Genomic DNA, 14,755 nt, shown 5'->3' on the forward strand with positions numbered 1-14,755 from the left:
CTAGAAGTATATGAGGCTAATGCGAGAAGAACTTCTTTCTATGTAAAGGGTAAGGACGGGGAAAACGAGAGTGTGACTGGAAGACAGTCTTAATCTCCGTCCCTAGACAGGACAAAATGCCAATGGACCCCTCTTTGTTCAGATTTTATTCTCAATCTACATTGTTCCTCAGATACACTTCCAGATAAGCAGGTGGCCAACTGACTATCGAGCTAGGACACATATCATTTTGATCTTTACGGGGGCCGGGGGGGTGTTGGTGCAAGGCATAACATGATTGAGAGGTTGTCGACCAGGCAACAGAGCCTATAGAACGGTGAGACTGATTAACTACTACTTACCATGAAGGCTGACACGAAATGCTAATTCGTGACTATTAGGAAATGGGTAAGCGTGGTCCTTACGAAGTTTTCTCGTTCAGTTTGAGAGATGGGAGTATTTTATGCATAATGTTGAAATAAACCTGGTTTGCATTAGGGTTAGATGTTGAATTGCGATGAACATCACATCTAAAACTTCGATATAAGCTAAGCCAAATTCAGAGTGGTCATGTCTTAGTCAGCGGTTGCCTTCGAGGTAACGTAATCCACGGCCGAGCCGGCACTACGGCCGAGCCGGCAGGTTTTCCTCTACACCACCATCAAACATCATCCAACGCGTCATTTCTTCATTATTATTATATAAAATGTCACTTTCACAAGAAAACCGAATGCAGATAGCTATATCTGCTTATAAAAGTAAAAAAATTTCATCTCAATCTAAAGTTACAGAGGTTTTCGGTATACCTAGAAGCACACTTTAAAATCGGCTACGCGGGATTAATTCACAATCAGAAATATGTACCAATAGCCATAAATTAACTATTTTTGAGAAGAAAGCTCTTGTACAAAAACTTCTAGATACAGATAAACAAGGCTTTCCAATTCAGTCAGAGTTTCTGCATAGAATAGTACAAATTCTATTTCGTAACCGATTACAAGATCCTACAGTAACTCTAGGAGTTAACTGAGCTTATTCTTTTACTAAACGTTGTTCTGAGCTTTGTACACGATATACAAGACAAATAACCTATCAGTATACAAAGCAGGAAGATCCAAGAGTTATATTATCTTAGTTTAAAACTGTTCAAGCAGCTATTAAAGAATATAGTATACATAAAAATAATATCTAGAATTTTAATAAGATTGGCTTTATAATAGGTCTCTGCTCTACTTCTAAAATAATTACTGCTGTTGAGTACAGTGAGCGACCACACAGAGTTATTTAAGGTAATTATGAATAGATTATAATCATTGAAACAGTTAATTCAAAAGGTATATATATACCGCCAGTTATTATACTTAAAGCAAGCTATCAACAAGCTATCTGGTTCCAAGAACCTAAACTTACTAAAGACTAGTGGATTATAACCAGTAAAAATAGCTGGATAACAGATCAAATAGACCTTCGCTGATTAAGAGATTTATTTAAACCCTGCTCTAAGCGCTATATAACCGATGCTAAATGACTACTTATTCTTAATAGTCATAGTAGCTATCTGACTACTGATTTCGATAACTTCTGCAAGCAGAATACTATTATCTGTCTCTATATATCTGCGCATGCTTCACAGCTTCTTCAACCACTTAATATTAGTGTTTTTGGCCTACTTAAACTTATATATAGAAAGCTCCCTGAAGAATATATAGTTGCCGGCAACAATTATATTGATAAAGAAGATTTTCTATCTCTATATCCAGATACACACGCTAAAGTATTTACTTCAGAGAAGATCTGCAGTAGTTTTACAGAAGCAGGACTTAAGCTATTTAATCAAAAGTGTGTTCTTTCAAAGCTGAACTTTCAACTATGTACACCAACACTACTACTAGCTGAAGGCTTAATTTCCTCTGCTTTTTAAACTCCTCAGAATATCTGTCAGCTAGACCGGAAGATCTGCAGTCTATAGAATAGTCTTAATACAAAGCGGAAGCTTTCTAGCAGTCCAATTACTTATATTCAACACCTTGAAAAAGCTGCGCAAATGGCCATACATACCAATCTTCTCTTACAACAAGAAATCAAGACTGTACGAGCTAAGAACAAGCGGAAATATAAGAAAAAAGCTAGAAAACGTACTATAATAGGGAACAATAGCCTTTTAATAATATAGAAAGAAGAAAATCACGTTCAGCAGTTTAATACATAGTTTAATAAGCAGCCTGAGTAACCTATACCTATGCCTCAACAACAGGCCCCTCAATACTGCAGCGGCTGTGGGATTATTGGACATACTATTCGAAATTGCCCTAATAAATAGCTATTTTTTTATATTTTTAATAAGTCAAATTTAATAGTGTTTGTTGTTGAAAAGCTTCAAATACTAGTAGATAGTTTGAAAACCTGCCGGCTCGGCCGTAGTGCCGGCTCGGCCGTGGATTACGTTATTTATTATCTTACTGTATGGTATTCATTCACGCTGTAATACATGAGCCATGTAATATTTATCCATGGATTGATCTTATTTCTCCTCTGTTTGCAGTGTGGCCAAGTCTCGTTCTCCCCTGTAGGCCTTATCTCTGTCCAATGGTAGAAGATGGATTCTCTGGTCGGGCTTAACTTTACGCCGTTCTCTAGAGCAAACTCCCGCCGTGTTCCGTGTTTGGGCAGTATTGCAGATAACCAAGTAGCCGGGCAAGTAGGATAGGTTATGTGGTCTTTTTCAGTTCTTCCAAAGTGAGAGTGTCATTATGCAAAACTGGGGGTACGTATGTATGTACAATTGGGAAGGCATGTTGTACATTGGCAGCACCGGTGTACGCATTTGGATTTGGTTTAAGCCCATGGGAAATGCCCAACGACTGAGTTCATTCTTACTGTAGATGTGGATGATGCGAGGTGCCCATTTAGGTACCTCTGGAAGGCTGGAACCCTGTAGGAAATGATTAGAATGGAGGAGTCCTAGTGTATTATGATCGGGCTTCAACATACCCTCTTCATCCAACAGCGTCCGTTGTTTCCAGCACTCTTCTACCCATTCAGCAGTGACGAGGTGTGGCACCTTCTTCCCCGGTTTTGCAGAGTATGATTTGCGGATCGCAGAGACGTCTAAAGATGAGCTATCCGGAGCTACGACGATATGAGTAACCGACGAAGATTTCGAATCCACAACACTCGCTCCCGCAAATTGCGCAGTGTTGCGTGCTAGATGAAGACGGTATTTCTGATGGATTTCTGGCGTCTCGTCTACTTCTGCATCGTCCACTTTGTCATTCTGAGGAAAGAGGACGGTCAGACCTTTGAATAGCCATCCGGAAGGCATCTCCCATCCGGCATTGACTTTCTCCTGAATACGCTCGTTGAGTTTCCGGGCGATTTCGGGATGCTGGGAAACATCAAAGTGACGATCATTGCTCATCTGCTTCAAGATCTTGTCACAGTCAGGAAGTTATAGTATCCTATTCTGAGCGGGATGCTTACCTCCTTGAGCTCGTCATTGGTGGTGTTGCGGGCATAGCTATCATTGAACCGATCAATGCTCGCTGCAATCTCCTCCTTTCTGTCCTGTGTCGCGAAGAAGACGTGTCTGGGTGCGCATTAGTAGACCAGGAACCCTGTTCCAGACTGAATTAACGTACCTGGGTTCAAGAGGAAGAAGAGAATCAGGCAAACCCGCATCAATTTCACTCTGTCTGATACAATCCAGAATCCAAGAGGGCCGGATAATATCGACCTTGCCGCTTTTTTGAAGAGACGCGGCTTTTACAGTCTCTGCATAATATGTGAGTTGATGCTAATGGTTCAAGGAGTCTCCCATGGCGCGCATACTTCTGTCCGCGATACAAATTGTGCTAGGAGCAGCATTACTCGTCTGAAAGAACTTGCCACCATTAGCCTTCACGAGCTGTTCTAACTCCGCCTTTGACTTTTTGACTGGTGTGTTTGAGTCGGTTGTAATGTCTGTAACTTGATCAGTTCGTGCCTTGACGATACACCCGGTCTTCCAACGTACAGAAATTTAGCCCTTCGAAGATATGTCCAGATGGCCCGGCGTACTGAGCTTCTGCTTCCGCATTGTACCCTGCAATAGCTAGAGGCTTCTTGTTATCCCTCTTCGCCCGTTTCTTGCGTGAACTATCCACATTAAATTCTTTCTCTTTGCGCTCTTGTTCCGCATTGGCTTTGAGGTCGAGGAACTCTTGGACTGAGAGAGCGCTTTTCCAATCTTTGTCCATACGCAGCTTTTTGAAGCGCGGAAAGCGTAGCGTCAGTCCGATACGAAACTGATCGCTGACAGCTACTGAAGCTGCCTTAACGCAGAGAACCACCGAGTCTTCGGGCTTTATCCACATATCTGGGCGTTCATACTGCGCATCTCCGCCTGCCAGTTCCATGTATGTCGTGGGAGGCTTCTTGGGTTTCCACTCGTGCCATTTACCGTCTGTATGGTGCCTGATGTTTGCATAATCAGCTGCAGTAAAACCGCCTCCTACCTTGCAGAAAGAATAACACTTAGATGCCAATCCTCCTTGTGAGGAATGAGCATCATCGACCCTTAACCCACATAAGAAACTTGAAAGGCCACCGCCCCGATGACCTGATCCATAGTACCCTCCGATCACGACGACATCCAATGATTCTCCGAACTCAGTCATATATTCCGGCTTAACCTTCATCCAGTCATCGTGTCTTTCATTCAGGCGATAGGGTGACCTGGGATTCTTAAGTACCAAGCCCTCGGAAGCCTCTTCCACAACTCTTCTCAGTGCCTCTTCGACCTCAGTTTTGCCCGTAGCTTCTTCGTAAGGGTGGATTTCGAACCTGCGATGAACAGGTTTGATACTTTTCTGCAATGCGTTCCGGCGGTCACGAAGGGTGTATCTTGTCAGATCACGTCCGTTCAAATACAGTATGTCAAATACACGGAACAATGGCCGGGTAGTGCTCGAGTATGGGTTTCTCTGTTCGGATAATGCGGCCGTCTTAAGAGTGCCAAAGGGGGCAATGGCATCCTGTTCAGTATCCCAAGTAATCATTTCGCCATCCAGAATCAAGCTCTCCACTCCATCTGCAAACGCATCGTTGAGATGTCTTGTCAAAGCACCATTGTCATCTTGTATGCCATGTCCGTAGAGATATGTGTAATCCTTAGCTTTTCTTGACCAGAAGCGAAACGTTCTACGCCCTGCTACCGAACAGTTCGAATCCATATGAAGCTGCATACGCTCTCCATCAAGCTTCTCCTCAATCCAGAAAACCGGGTCATCTTCCGTCAGCCTCATCCGGTTAATCATCCGATCCAGTGAGTGCATCTGAAATTGAGCCAGCTGCGGTTGGAAACATTGCATCAACGTGATTCCTCTATCTTCAGCTTCAAGCAGGATATTAGGATCGTGCAGTTCCCAACAGACGCGCCGAAGACTACTCGAAATGCTGTACAGATTTTCCGCGTCTGGATGGAACACATCGAAGAAGGTGCGCTCCGTCGCTCCGACCTTCATCTGTCGCAGGATGATACGGATAAGCCACATGAGCTCTTCTGGATTCATCCGTCGGTAGAATTCTGTCAAAATAGGCAACTGTTGATTTTCCTTAGACGCCGTGGATAGCAGATCAAGTTTCTCATTCACTTCCTCAATGGTCATATCACCCACTTCCGTGCGCATTGGCCGCTTCGAGAGTACACCGTAGCATCGACCTGCGAAATCACCAGCCATGGTGGACGTAGTCGTCTGTCCGGGTAATTTCCAGTTTAATAGATTGAGAGCATCCTCCGAATTCTTATCAATTTTCATTATTATGATTAGAAGTTTCCCGATAGCCTTCTCCTTCATTCCGTACATTGCCCGATCCCGATCTTTGTCGGGCAGAATCAATCGAAACGCGGGATATATGTCGTCCCCGACCTCCTTCCTCCATCTTGAGATGAAGCGGTCGATAACATCTCGCCGCCTTTCCAATGGAGTCAGATTAGCGCTGGACAGTCCATGAGGGCCGACCTTCTTGCGCGCAGGTCCAGCTGGATTCTTTTTGATCTCACTCAATGGATAGAAAAGCGTCTGGAACAAAACATGAAACGGCAAAGTAGTGGAATGATTTTGTGGGCGGTTGGGATACCTGGCGCCAATTGATTAGCAAATTGTGCAATGTCCAGCGAAGGGAAGTGAGAGTTGTCGGTATTACTTTTCATCTAGGTCAGACTGATCATCTTCAATGCGAGGATTAGTATTGGCAGGCTCATTGTAATCGTCATCAGAATCCATGTCGCATACAAAAGACTAGATTGTAAATCTAGGTAGTGAACCTGGGTTTCGAGGGCAGCGTGCATGGAATAATAGTTTATATCTGCATGCTTGGGGTCTAGGCTGCAATAGGCAACGATAAGATAAAACCTAACGATTGGATTCCCCCCAAAACATGTGACATCATATGGGATTTTGCTCATCACCGCCTTTGGACAAAGGTTTCTAAATTCATGTATATTCTCCCCTTGTTGTCACCATTGTCAAAATCTATTTCTCTTTAACATAATCTAAGCTATGATAGGGTATTGAGCACTAGGGCAACTTAATAAAGAAGGGGTTGTCAAAGAAGATAAGATGAGAAAGAAAGACATTATAGCTGTACATCAAGGCTATTTGTCGCACGTCATCAAATCCCCAAGCCTTGTCAGGATTGCAATAAATCTCTTAGATATTCCCCAGGAAGCAAGACCAGCAAGTGTCTCACAGCCAACTTGGAGAATCCGTCTAGGGCCTTCGGGGGCACATATATCCCCGACGCCAGTCATATTACCCTTCATCCCCTGCCCTCCTCGAACAAAGATCTGAACCAGCTCATCGTCACAAGGACGGTCAATATGGAAGAACGTGGGCTCGCTGGGCAGGTTCTCATCTGGCCCACCGCGGGACCTAGTATCTGGAAACACCTGTGAATGACACATGCCATAAGCCCATAGAGTAAGTATTGCAAGAAATACAGCTACCGGCTCATGGAATGCATCGGTCGAATATCTTCGCACATGCCACAAAGACGCGCCTGCGTGTATAACTGCGAGCCGAGCCTTATACTGATCGTGTTTGATCCAACGAAGTATATAATGCCACTCAATCGTCTGCTGGCGCGCGCTCCATCGAACCTTTTCCGTTGCTAGTGATGTTGCCAAGGTCTTAACCTCACGAAAAGGTACGAGTAATATAATCCGAGCTTCGTGAAGATGTAGGACGGTCGGGTGTTCGAGGCCAGATGCCTTAGCTATCGTGCTATTTGCCGCCCAATGGAGGATATCCAGGCAATCACATGCGCTATTACGCCACCTCGAATACGAAGGTATACCCGGTAGCCAAACAGATCCTGAGGGAATCGCAGCCTCCATAGGCTGCTTCTTGGCAGTTGGATTCCAGAACGACAAAGGCCGGCGAAAATAATCACCCACCTCCCACATGCGATGGTAAAGCGCGTGGACTAACAAGATGTGACCGAATTCTCCTATATTAGCAACAAGCTTCTTCTCAATATACAGCGTGAGCACGGCGTTGTAAAGAGAAACCTCCTCTCGGCCTAAGGGACGCATGTTAGACAGAATTACGCATGAAAAGAGACAGAAGGGATACCTGTAGTTTTGTCGTAAAGTCGTCTCCAGGCATCAGCGGAGCTTGCTCGCCAGAGGCTTTCGTCTGATGGTAGTGGAGCTTGACCATCGTCAAGGGAGAGCAATAACCGACCTTCGAAGTGGTATGCAAGCATACAGTCCAAAAGCTAGTATCTTTATCAACTATGTTCTCGCTCAAGTTCCGGTTTTTATATCTTACCCATATGAAGTAGCCTGTTCTTTTCCTTGTTTCATCCTCAACCCATGTAGCCCAACGAGCGTCCTGCGAAGTGTCCATTGGTGGAAGCCTTGACTGGGTGAAAGCACATAACAACCCCTCACGCGTCGAAATATTTACTAGCTCACCAATACTATCCAACGCAAAATCTCTACTGTGCTCATTGCTTCCGTGAAGCAATCCGACACAATTTAGCATTATTGTCTGCATAAGCCAGAGAGGTGTTCGTCCTAGTCGGCACTTCTCTTTCTTTAATAACAATCAGTGGATGCCCTCAATTGGATACCATGGTAGACTCATACCTCAATGTGTATAGCTCGCCGGAGAAACTCGTGAAACGCTGCAGAACAATTATCTTGTTCATCAATACCGGCAGCATAGCTGCCTATTGCTGACACAGCCATTGTCAATAGCCAATGACATGCATTCGGGTTGAAAGTAGGGCCATGTAAGATTGGGTATACTGTCTGAAAAGAGTCAAAGTAAAGTTCGATAAACTGCGACAGGGCTTCTCGAGGCGGAAAGACGTTGTTTTCAAATTTGGGATAGAGAAAATTCTCGGTGCAACACAGCTGGATAAAACTCTGGTAGATGTTGTCGTACATTGCAGGTTCGATCTGAAAATTGAAGGCTACTTCCTCAGATGAAGTTTCCTCCCTAAGTTCCTGGATGGTAGGGAACGAGAATTTATACTGGCCGCCTGTTTGATGTAACTGAGACCGGATATCTATTAGACTTGCAGGCCTTAGTCCAGGATCTTGCTTCCGCCTGTATTTCGGAAGCCGAGCGCCACCTCCGTCTATGTACGAATCTGCTGACCGTTGGGAGGCGTTGCAAGGCCTTGATTGGGGCGTCGATGATTGAGCAGCATCGCGGGGAAAGTGTCTGGGGCTGTCGACATCAGTACTTAGCGAAGTGTTTCCAGAAGGAGTCTGATAAACATGCTCTGGTAAAGATGGACTAGTTTGGTCCGCACTGATAACTGGGGGAAGCCATGATGCCTGGCCCAGGGAGCTGTCGATAGTCCCTCCTTGCGAAGAATGCGGGGGATGACGGTCTGCAGTAGGGTGGTCACCGGGCGTATCAAGCAACAAATCGTTCGAAAGCCAGTTGATCGTTGAGGCCATTGCGGGATCCAAGTAGGGCTGTGGGAACCCCAACTGTAGCTGTTGGTTATGTGCAACCATCATACCCATATTGATATTAGAACCTGGTACTTCAGGTTGAAACTGATGGTTTAATCGAGCTCCTTGGTCACCTGAGAGTGTTGCCCGAATGTCCGACGTGGGCATCTGCGGATACAGCTGCTGAAGATTTACTCCTGTGTAAGAATCAAAAGGAAATCGCGCAACATCTATCACCCCATTACTATTAGATAGATCCAAATTCCCTGGTTTAGAAGATCGTCGGCTATCTTGGGGGTCATTAAGGTGTTCATTGAGGTTTTCCCGAGAACTGGAAGTGGTTTTGGAAGAGCTTTGCCCAGACAGCTGGATCTGGAATTGACCAAGTTGGTAGCCGGGAATCTGGGAAGATGGTTTTTCCTTGTCCTGTGCGAGAGGGATGTCTGGATTTGCCGCAGAAGGAGAGCGGGCTCGACCAGAAACCAGCTCCTCGGGCGAGCCATCCACAGAGTCTTGATTCCGGGATGACTGTTTCCGCGCTTTCGCTTTAGATCGTCTCTCGGTTGGATATTGACATTCCAGTGATCGATTATCGCAACGGATGCATGGTGTTCCTCCGCTACATCGCACTCTTGCTACGGCGCATTTGAAACAAGCCCGAAACGTCTTTACCGTAATCCGATGTGTGCGGTCCTTCCCCCCTTCTGGTCCCAGGGTATGGTGACTCAACTCGTGACGATGGAGTGTGTCACTGGCCAATGTCAGTTGTAACTTATCTATGAGATATCGAATCGTTCTCTGCTTATTTGAAATTAGAAACATACGTTCTCGAGAAATGCCGGCCGCACTGCGTACATTCAAAGGGCTTTTCTTTAGTATGACTGCGAAAATGACGCTTTAAATGCTCCGGTCGCCTAAAGGTGCTGTGACAGATAGAACATTTAGTTTGACTGGAGCCCGTAGAAGTGGGCTGTACCTCATGGTCGTAGTTGTTCCTATCACTCAATGTCGCTTCTTCGGCCTCATGGCGGTTTGCAACTGCTACCACGTGTTTGGTTACTTCTTCTGTGTGTCCTCTTACGTCTTTCACAGGGGATCTTCAGGAAGTCCTTGAAGGAAGGAGTATGTAGCCGAATTCATACCTGGGCCAGCGTCGCTGTTCTCCGGGGACATGGCGTCTCACGGACGATTGTTCCTTAAGGCAGGCAGTGCTTGAGATTTTGGCATGGCACCTCGGATAGAAAAACAGATCGCCGTATGACAAAAGTGGCGAGAGGTGCATCACGAAAGACCGTGCGATGCTGGCATTTCATCACTATAATCGGCCGGCTTGAGGTATTCGAACCCTGATCGGGAGCAGGTAGATGAAAGTTCTTCAAGCAACAATCTTTCAAGGCAGTGGATCGAACCACTAGTTCCAACTCCGGGCTTGGATTACGTCGAAGGGCAATTTGAAAGGGTTAGAAGCGGGGAAGAATATTTGGGTCAATTGAATGTTTCTCCAGAATACTAACTTACATCCTGTACTAAGAGTAAGAGCGGGGACCCCGTGATTGGACAATGAGCATTGGTCGAAATTCCCCGCACTGCCGGTTGTCTTACCTTTCGGTTAAATGTGGAAAAAGGAGAAAAGGGGAGGGAAAGTAAGGTTAATTCCAAAAACAAAATATTATTAAGGGAAAAGAAGGCAGATTGGTTGAGTGTGTATTGCTTGAATATAACATGATTCTGAGCAATTAATAGTCATAAGAGTAAATGAATTTGGTTTGCCAAGTAGAATGTAGTATGCTATGAGCTGGTCGGTTAATATATGGTTACTGTTGCTTGATTTTCATACAAAGTACTCCGTACTCCGCAGTAAAATGCTCCTCAGGGCTTGAGTGGTCCAGAACTACTATTTCCGTAGATGGTTAGCTGATTACCTGATCCAGACTAGCCCCTCAGATGACTTCTTAGCACAGCTCAAGTTGTTGTCTCTAATTTGTTGCCGCAGGTACAAACATCAGTTCTCTCCAGGTTCTTATATGCATGAGTGGATCAAGTATGCCTTTTTGGAATCTCTTAGTATTTGTATGAAACGTATAGCATTGCACATCTTCCCTTGATATCTCAGTGACTTCAATCGGGTCTCATGAATGGCGAATTCAACGCCCGCTCCGAATCAGCGGGTAGCTCCCCATTTATCTCCTGGCCATGTTCATAATGCTGTGACGGCTCTGCAAGGTGCCACCACTGCCTTTCGCACAAGCGCTTCTAGAAGCAATTCGCCTGCAGTCGCCCACAGAACCGGAGGAGCCGCTGATATCAACAGCTATGATCTCGGCCCCGGTCCCCGTCCCGATCTTGAAGCCGAAGTGCCACCCGAAGTTGGTTCCGTAAAGGACAAGATCGGCAGGTATACTGCCCATTCTCAGAATGCTCTCGAGAGTGTTCGCAAGAGCCCAGCAACTTTTAGACCGGAATCCCCTCAGCAGATCGCCGCCCGGTTTGCTGCGGAACATGTCCCTGTACATAGGAAAAATGCAGCAACAACCACAGATACTAGTGGTGTGATACGAGGCACAAATGGACACCAGCCAAAGAACGATAACAACGTACGAGATGTGAAAGCGTTCGGTCCAAGCTCAGCCGAGAGCGTCGCAACGAACAATAATCCGATCGGGCGACACTCCCAGGGTGAGGAAGCTGGGCCGACTCGAGATTTATCTATCCGTCGAAAGCCGATCATACAACCACCTAATACACCTCTAGACTCTACGCAACATGCAGTGGCAAAGTCACGTCCAATACCCCCAGCACCTCGAAAATCACGACTAGTCACAGGCGGCCCAGGGTCAGCGGAACCTGCCACTAGAAGCGGGCAGCCCAGTGAACTGAAGGCCTCCCTCGAGCCACTAAGTTCTTGCTCCTTCGGTCCCTCCGAGGATCTATCTACCTCATCAAATGAGAAAGCTCCTGTATTGCCTCCACGGCCTGGCGGATCACCCACGCCTAACGGTGGTTTAAGTAATCATCGAGCCCTTCTGGTGAAGAATGGTGTCCCAAGCCGATCATTAAGCCCGACCGCTTCGTCGATTTACGATCGACGACATAATAGCAGTACTCCGAGTGTGCTTGATGATTCAACTAGTTTGAGTGAAGGCGCCCTTTCAGATGCAATCGTCGCATCATCATTGGCATCCTCCCGAGCACCACCTACAAGGAAGGGCCCACCACCTCCCCCTCCGCACCGTCAAGCAAGGTCGCGTTCAATATTACGTTTTCACAACAATGGGAGAGAGTTTTCCCAATCTCGAAGCCCATCCAGCCCTTTGCGACATACACTCCGAAACCCTGCTAAGTCGGACGATGAAGATGATAGTCACCACCGACATAGAACACATATCATACGGAAACACCCACATAAACATCACGAAGGCGATCGGAAGAGATGGCGGAGCGAGCTTACGGAGAAGGAGAGAAAACGCTACGAGGGCGTATGGGCGGCCAATAAGGGGCTCCTCGTTCCTACCAAAGAAGAAGTGGACAGGCAATGTTCCGAACATGATCCACTGCGAGACATATGGCCTTCAAATACCTCGGAGATGGTAGTTAACATTGTGGTTCGAGACATCTGGTCTCGGAGTCGCCTCCAATCCTTCGTGCTGGAGCAGATCTGGGATCTAGTTGATACACAAAAGATTGGGCTCCTAACAAAAGAGGAGTTCGTTGTTGGGATGTGGTTGATTGATCAGCAACTGAAGGGACACAAACTGCCTGTGAAAGTTCCGGACAGTGTCTGGGGCAGCGTGAAGCGTGTGCCTGGGATTAGTTTACGCGACATTGACTTCCATTCCTGACGTGGCGGTGGGCTCCATTCCATATCATTCGTAAAGGATGATCCAGATATGGAGGACAGTAATTCTATTTCGAGAGCAATACTACCTCAGTAGTTAGAGTAAGAACCTAGTTCGCACTAGTCGGATCGGACATTACTAGTTGCCTGTAGGGTAGTGTCAACATGACTCGACCCGCCTTGGATTGATTTGATAGGTATCTTCAGCTGACCAGAATGTGCGTATCACGGTGAACACTCGGAGACAATCGGGCTCCAGTGTATCCTTGCGTACGGACGGGAGTCGACAAAGGTTCCCGACCGGATATCTCCATTCTGGACCGGAATGCATCCGGGAATGGCGTGTCGTGTACTTACTAGTACCTACCTTAAGTTGGCGCGGGTCTTCATTCAATTAGAGTTCACCTAAGGCGTGTCGATCGATTAGTCCTCCTTTGCCCCGAGATCTTCAAGGCACAAGCTAACCATCCTGGCGCCTTGTTATCAAATCGATCTATCGATCTCCCTGGGTCACTTGGCTTTTCGTTCGCTCACCCCTTTTATCTCACCTATTCGTTCTTGTACGGGGTACGGGGAAGATATGAATTGATCATTCGCAGACATAATAAATGAGGGAATAATCGTGATTAACTCTGTGTGTGTGTGTGTGTGTGTGTGTGTGTGTGTGTGTGTGTGTGTGTGTGTGTGTAAACGTGGCAAGCCACCGGTATGTATACTAGTACTGGTGTCAGTCAGTAATGTAACCACTGTATCGATTATGACAATGTATGTATGTATGTATGCATCACGTGATATATGCGATCAGGCCATGGCCCCGTCGACTGTCGTCCGAAAGCAGTTTAACGCAGCCAAAGAAAGCAAAAAACGAGTGTGGAAGCTAACCTGATCAGGAAAAATTGAGCAGAGACGAACGGAAGAACGAACGAGCGAGAGCGAGAGCGAGAGAGAGAGAGAGAGAGAGAGAGAGAGAGAGAGAGAAGAGAAAGCGAAAAGCAAAAGAGAGCAGAGACAAGTTCTTGTTTCTTGTTTTCATAACTCAACTTTAGCTTTGGATCAATGCATTGCATTTTTTGACTACCACATTCGAGGAAGCTTCAATTCAGGGGAACCAAGAGGAACATGCTTTTTGACTAATCGCGCGAATCGTCCGCCACATTTTACGCTTTCTTGGGGACAAAAGCAAATCCCGAAGTGTGAGCGTTCGGGATTTGAATCGTTTGGCTATGGATGATTAAGCCCCAGTACTACACCCCAGTTCTCGACGCTGTACGGCGTATATCAGACCACCTCTTCGGGTATCGAAATAAACACTTCCTTGGGGATCCCCGTTGTCATATGCTTCCCCTAGTAATGATGCGCAATCCGAGTATCTACTAGTCGTCAATGTCGGGAACACTCGCGGTGAAAGTCTTGAAGTCCCCTGTGTTATCGATCGTTGCGGCTGCATGACACCAACTGAACATTGGCAAAGCCGGTTCATTTCTAGACTACCACTACTACTATATTATACTTCTCGAATTGCTCAAAGCAATCGCCATGGTTCTGGAGAACTTCCAGAAATTCCATGACAAGGGAACCACCACAGTTACACAGTCCAAGGTCGCAAGGCCCACCGTGGTGCGAAAGAAATTTGCCAAACCACCAGTCAAAGTAGCATGTCTCTCCTGGTACGTTATTCCTTTGCTTTATGATTCTGGCCATGACCACCACCCCGTAGGACAACGCTCGGTTTTTGGGATCTGGACTACGATCATGTACCGTGTGAGACAAAGTCCTTGTCTTACTACAAGGTGCTTTGTCCCCTATTGTATCGGACCTGGGCTGACACATGCGCCCTAAATAGTCGTGCGTCAAGGACGCGCTGTGATGGACAAGATCCTTGTTCCAATGTAGGTCTTTCTATGTCTCATTCTCTCCAGTTATCCTCATGTTTCTTCTTAGCTTCTCTCTTCCTCGCTTTTCTCTCCCCAATTTTTCCTTTTTTTTTT

At 46.2% G+C, this 14,755-nt stretch overlaps 4 protein-coding genes across 4 annotated transcripts; 1 reads left to right on the forward strand and 3 right to left on the reverse strand.

Moving 5' to 3' along the window:
- Positions 1 to 2,704: 2,704 nt before the first annotated feature.
- BDV27DRAFT_138786 (DNA ligase (ATP) DNL4) lies at positions 2,705 to 6,316 on the reverse strand. The gene is made up of 7 exons (XM_032069320.1): positions 6,163 to 6,316; positions 3,992 to 6,096; positions 3,808 to 3,939; positions 3,618 to 3,750; positions 3,460 to 3,565; positions 2,971 to 3,409; positions 2,705 to 2,911 (listed from the first exon to the last, which is right to left on the reverse strand). The coding sequence occupies exons 1-7, from the start codon at positions 6,240 to 6,242 to the stop codon at positions 2,886 to 2,888; spliced, it is 3,021 nt and encodes a 1,006-aa protein (XP_031920812.1). The 5' UTR covers positions 6,243 to 6,316; the 3' UTR covers positions 2,705 to 2,885.
- A 168-nt stretch (positions 6,317 to 6,484) lies between these two features.
- BDV27DRAFT_80866 (putative C2H2 transcription factor) lies at positions 6,485 to 9,430 on the reverse strand. Its single transcript, XM_032077648.1, has 5 exons — positions 8,754 to 9,430; positions 8,111 to 8,699; positions 7,791 to 8,057; positions 7,593 to 7,737; positions 6,485 to 7,539 (listed from the first exon to the last, which is right to left on the reverse strand). The coding sequence occupies exons 1-5, from the start codon at positions 9,098 to 9,100 to the stop codon at positions 6,614 to 6,616; spliced, it is 2,274 nt and encodes a 757-aa protein (XP_031920813.1). The 5' UTR covers positions 9,101 to 9,430; the 3' UTR covers positions 6,485 to 6,613.
- A 1,637-nt stretch (positions 9,431 to 11,067) lies between these two features.
- Positions 11,068 to 12,771, forward strand: irs4 (the record flags this gene model as incomplete). The annotated part of the gene is made up of 1 exon (XM_032073665.1): positions 11,068 to 12,771. The coding sequence occupies one exon, from the start codon at positions 11,068 to 11,070 to the stop codon at positions 12,769 to 12,771; it is 1,704 nt and encodes a 567-aa protein (XP_031920814.1).
- Positions 12,772 to 13,179: 408 nt separating this feature from the next.
- On the reverse strand, positions 13,180 to 13,882 carry BDV27DRAFT_80797 (uncharacterized protein). Its single transcript, XM_032077647.1, has 2 exons — positions 13,692 to 13,882; positions 13,180 to 13,482 (listed from the first exon to the last, which is right to left on the reverse strand). Exons 1-2 carry the CDS (start codon positions 13,832 to 13,834, stop codon positions 13,278 to 13,280), a joined length of 348 nt encoding a protein of 115 aa, XP_031920815.1. The 5' UTR covers positions 13,835 to 13,882; the 3' UTR covers positions 13,180 to 13,277.
- Between the last annotated feature and the right edge of the window lie 873 nt (positions 13,883 to 14,755).

This window comes from Aspergillus caelatus, assembly GCF_009193585.1.
Source record: "Aspergillus caelatus strain CBS 763.97 unplaced genomic scaffold BDV27scaffold_409, whole genome shotgun sequence".
NCBI classification, from domain to species: domain Eukaryota; kingdom Fungi; phylum Ascomycota; class Eurotiomycetes; order Eurotiales; family Aspergillaceae; genus Aspergillus; species Aspergillus caelatus.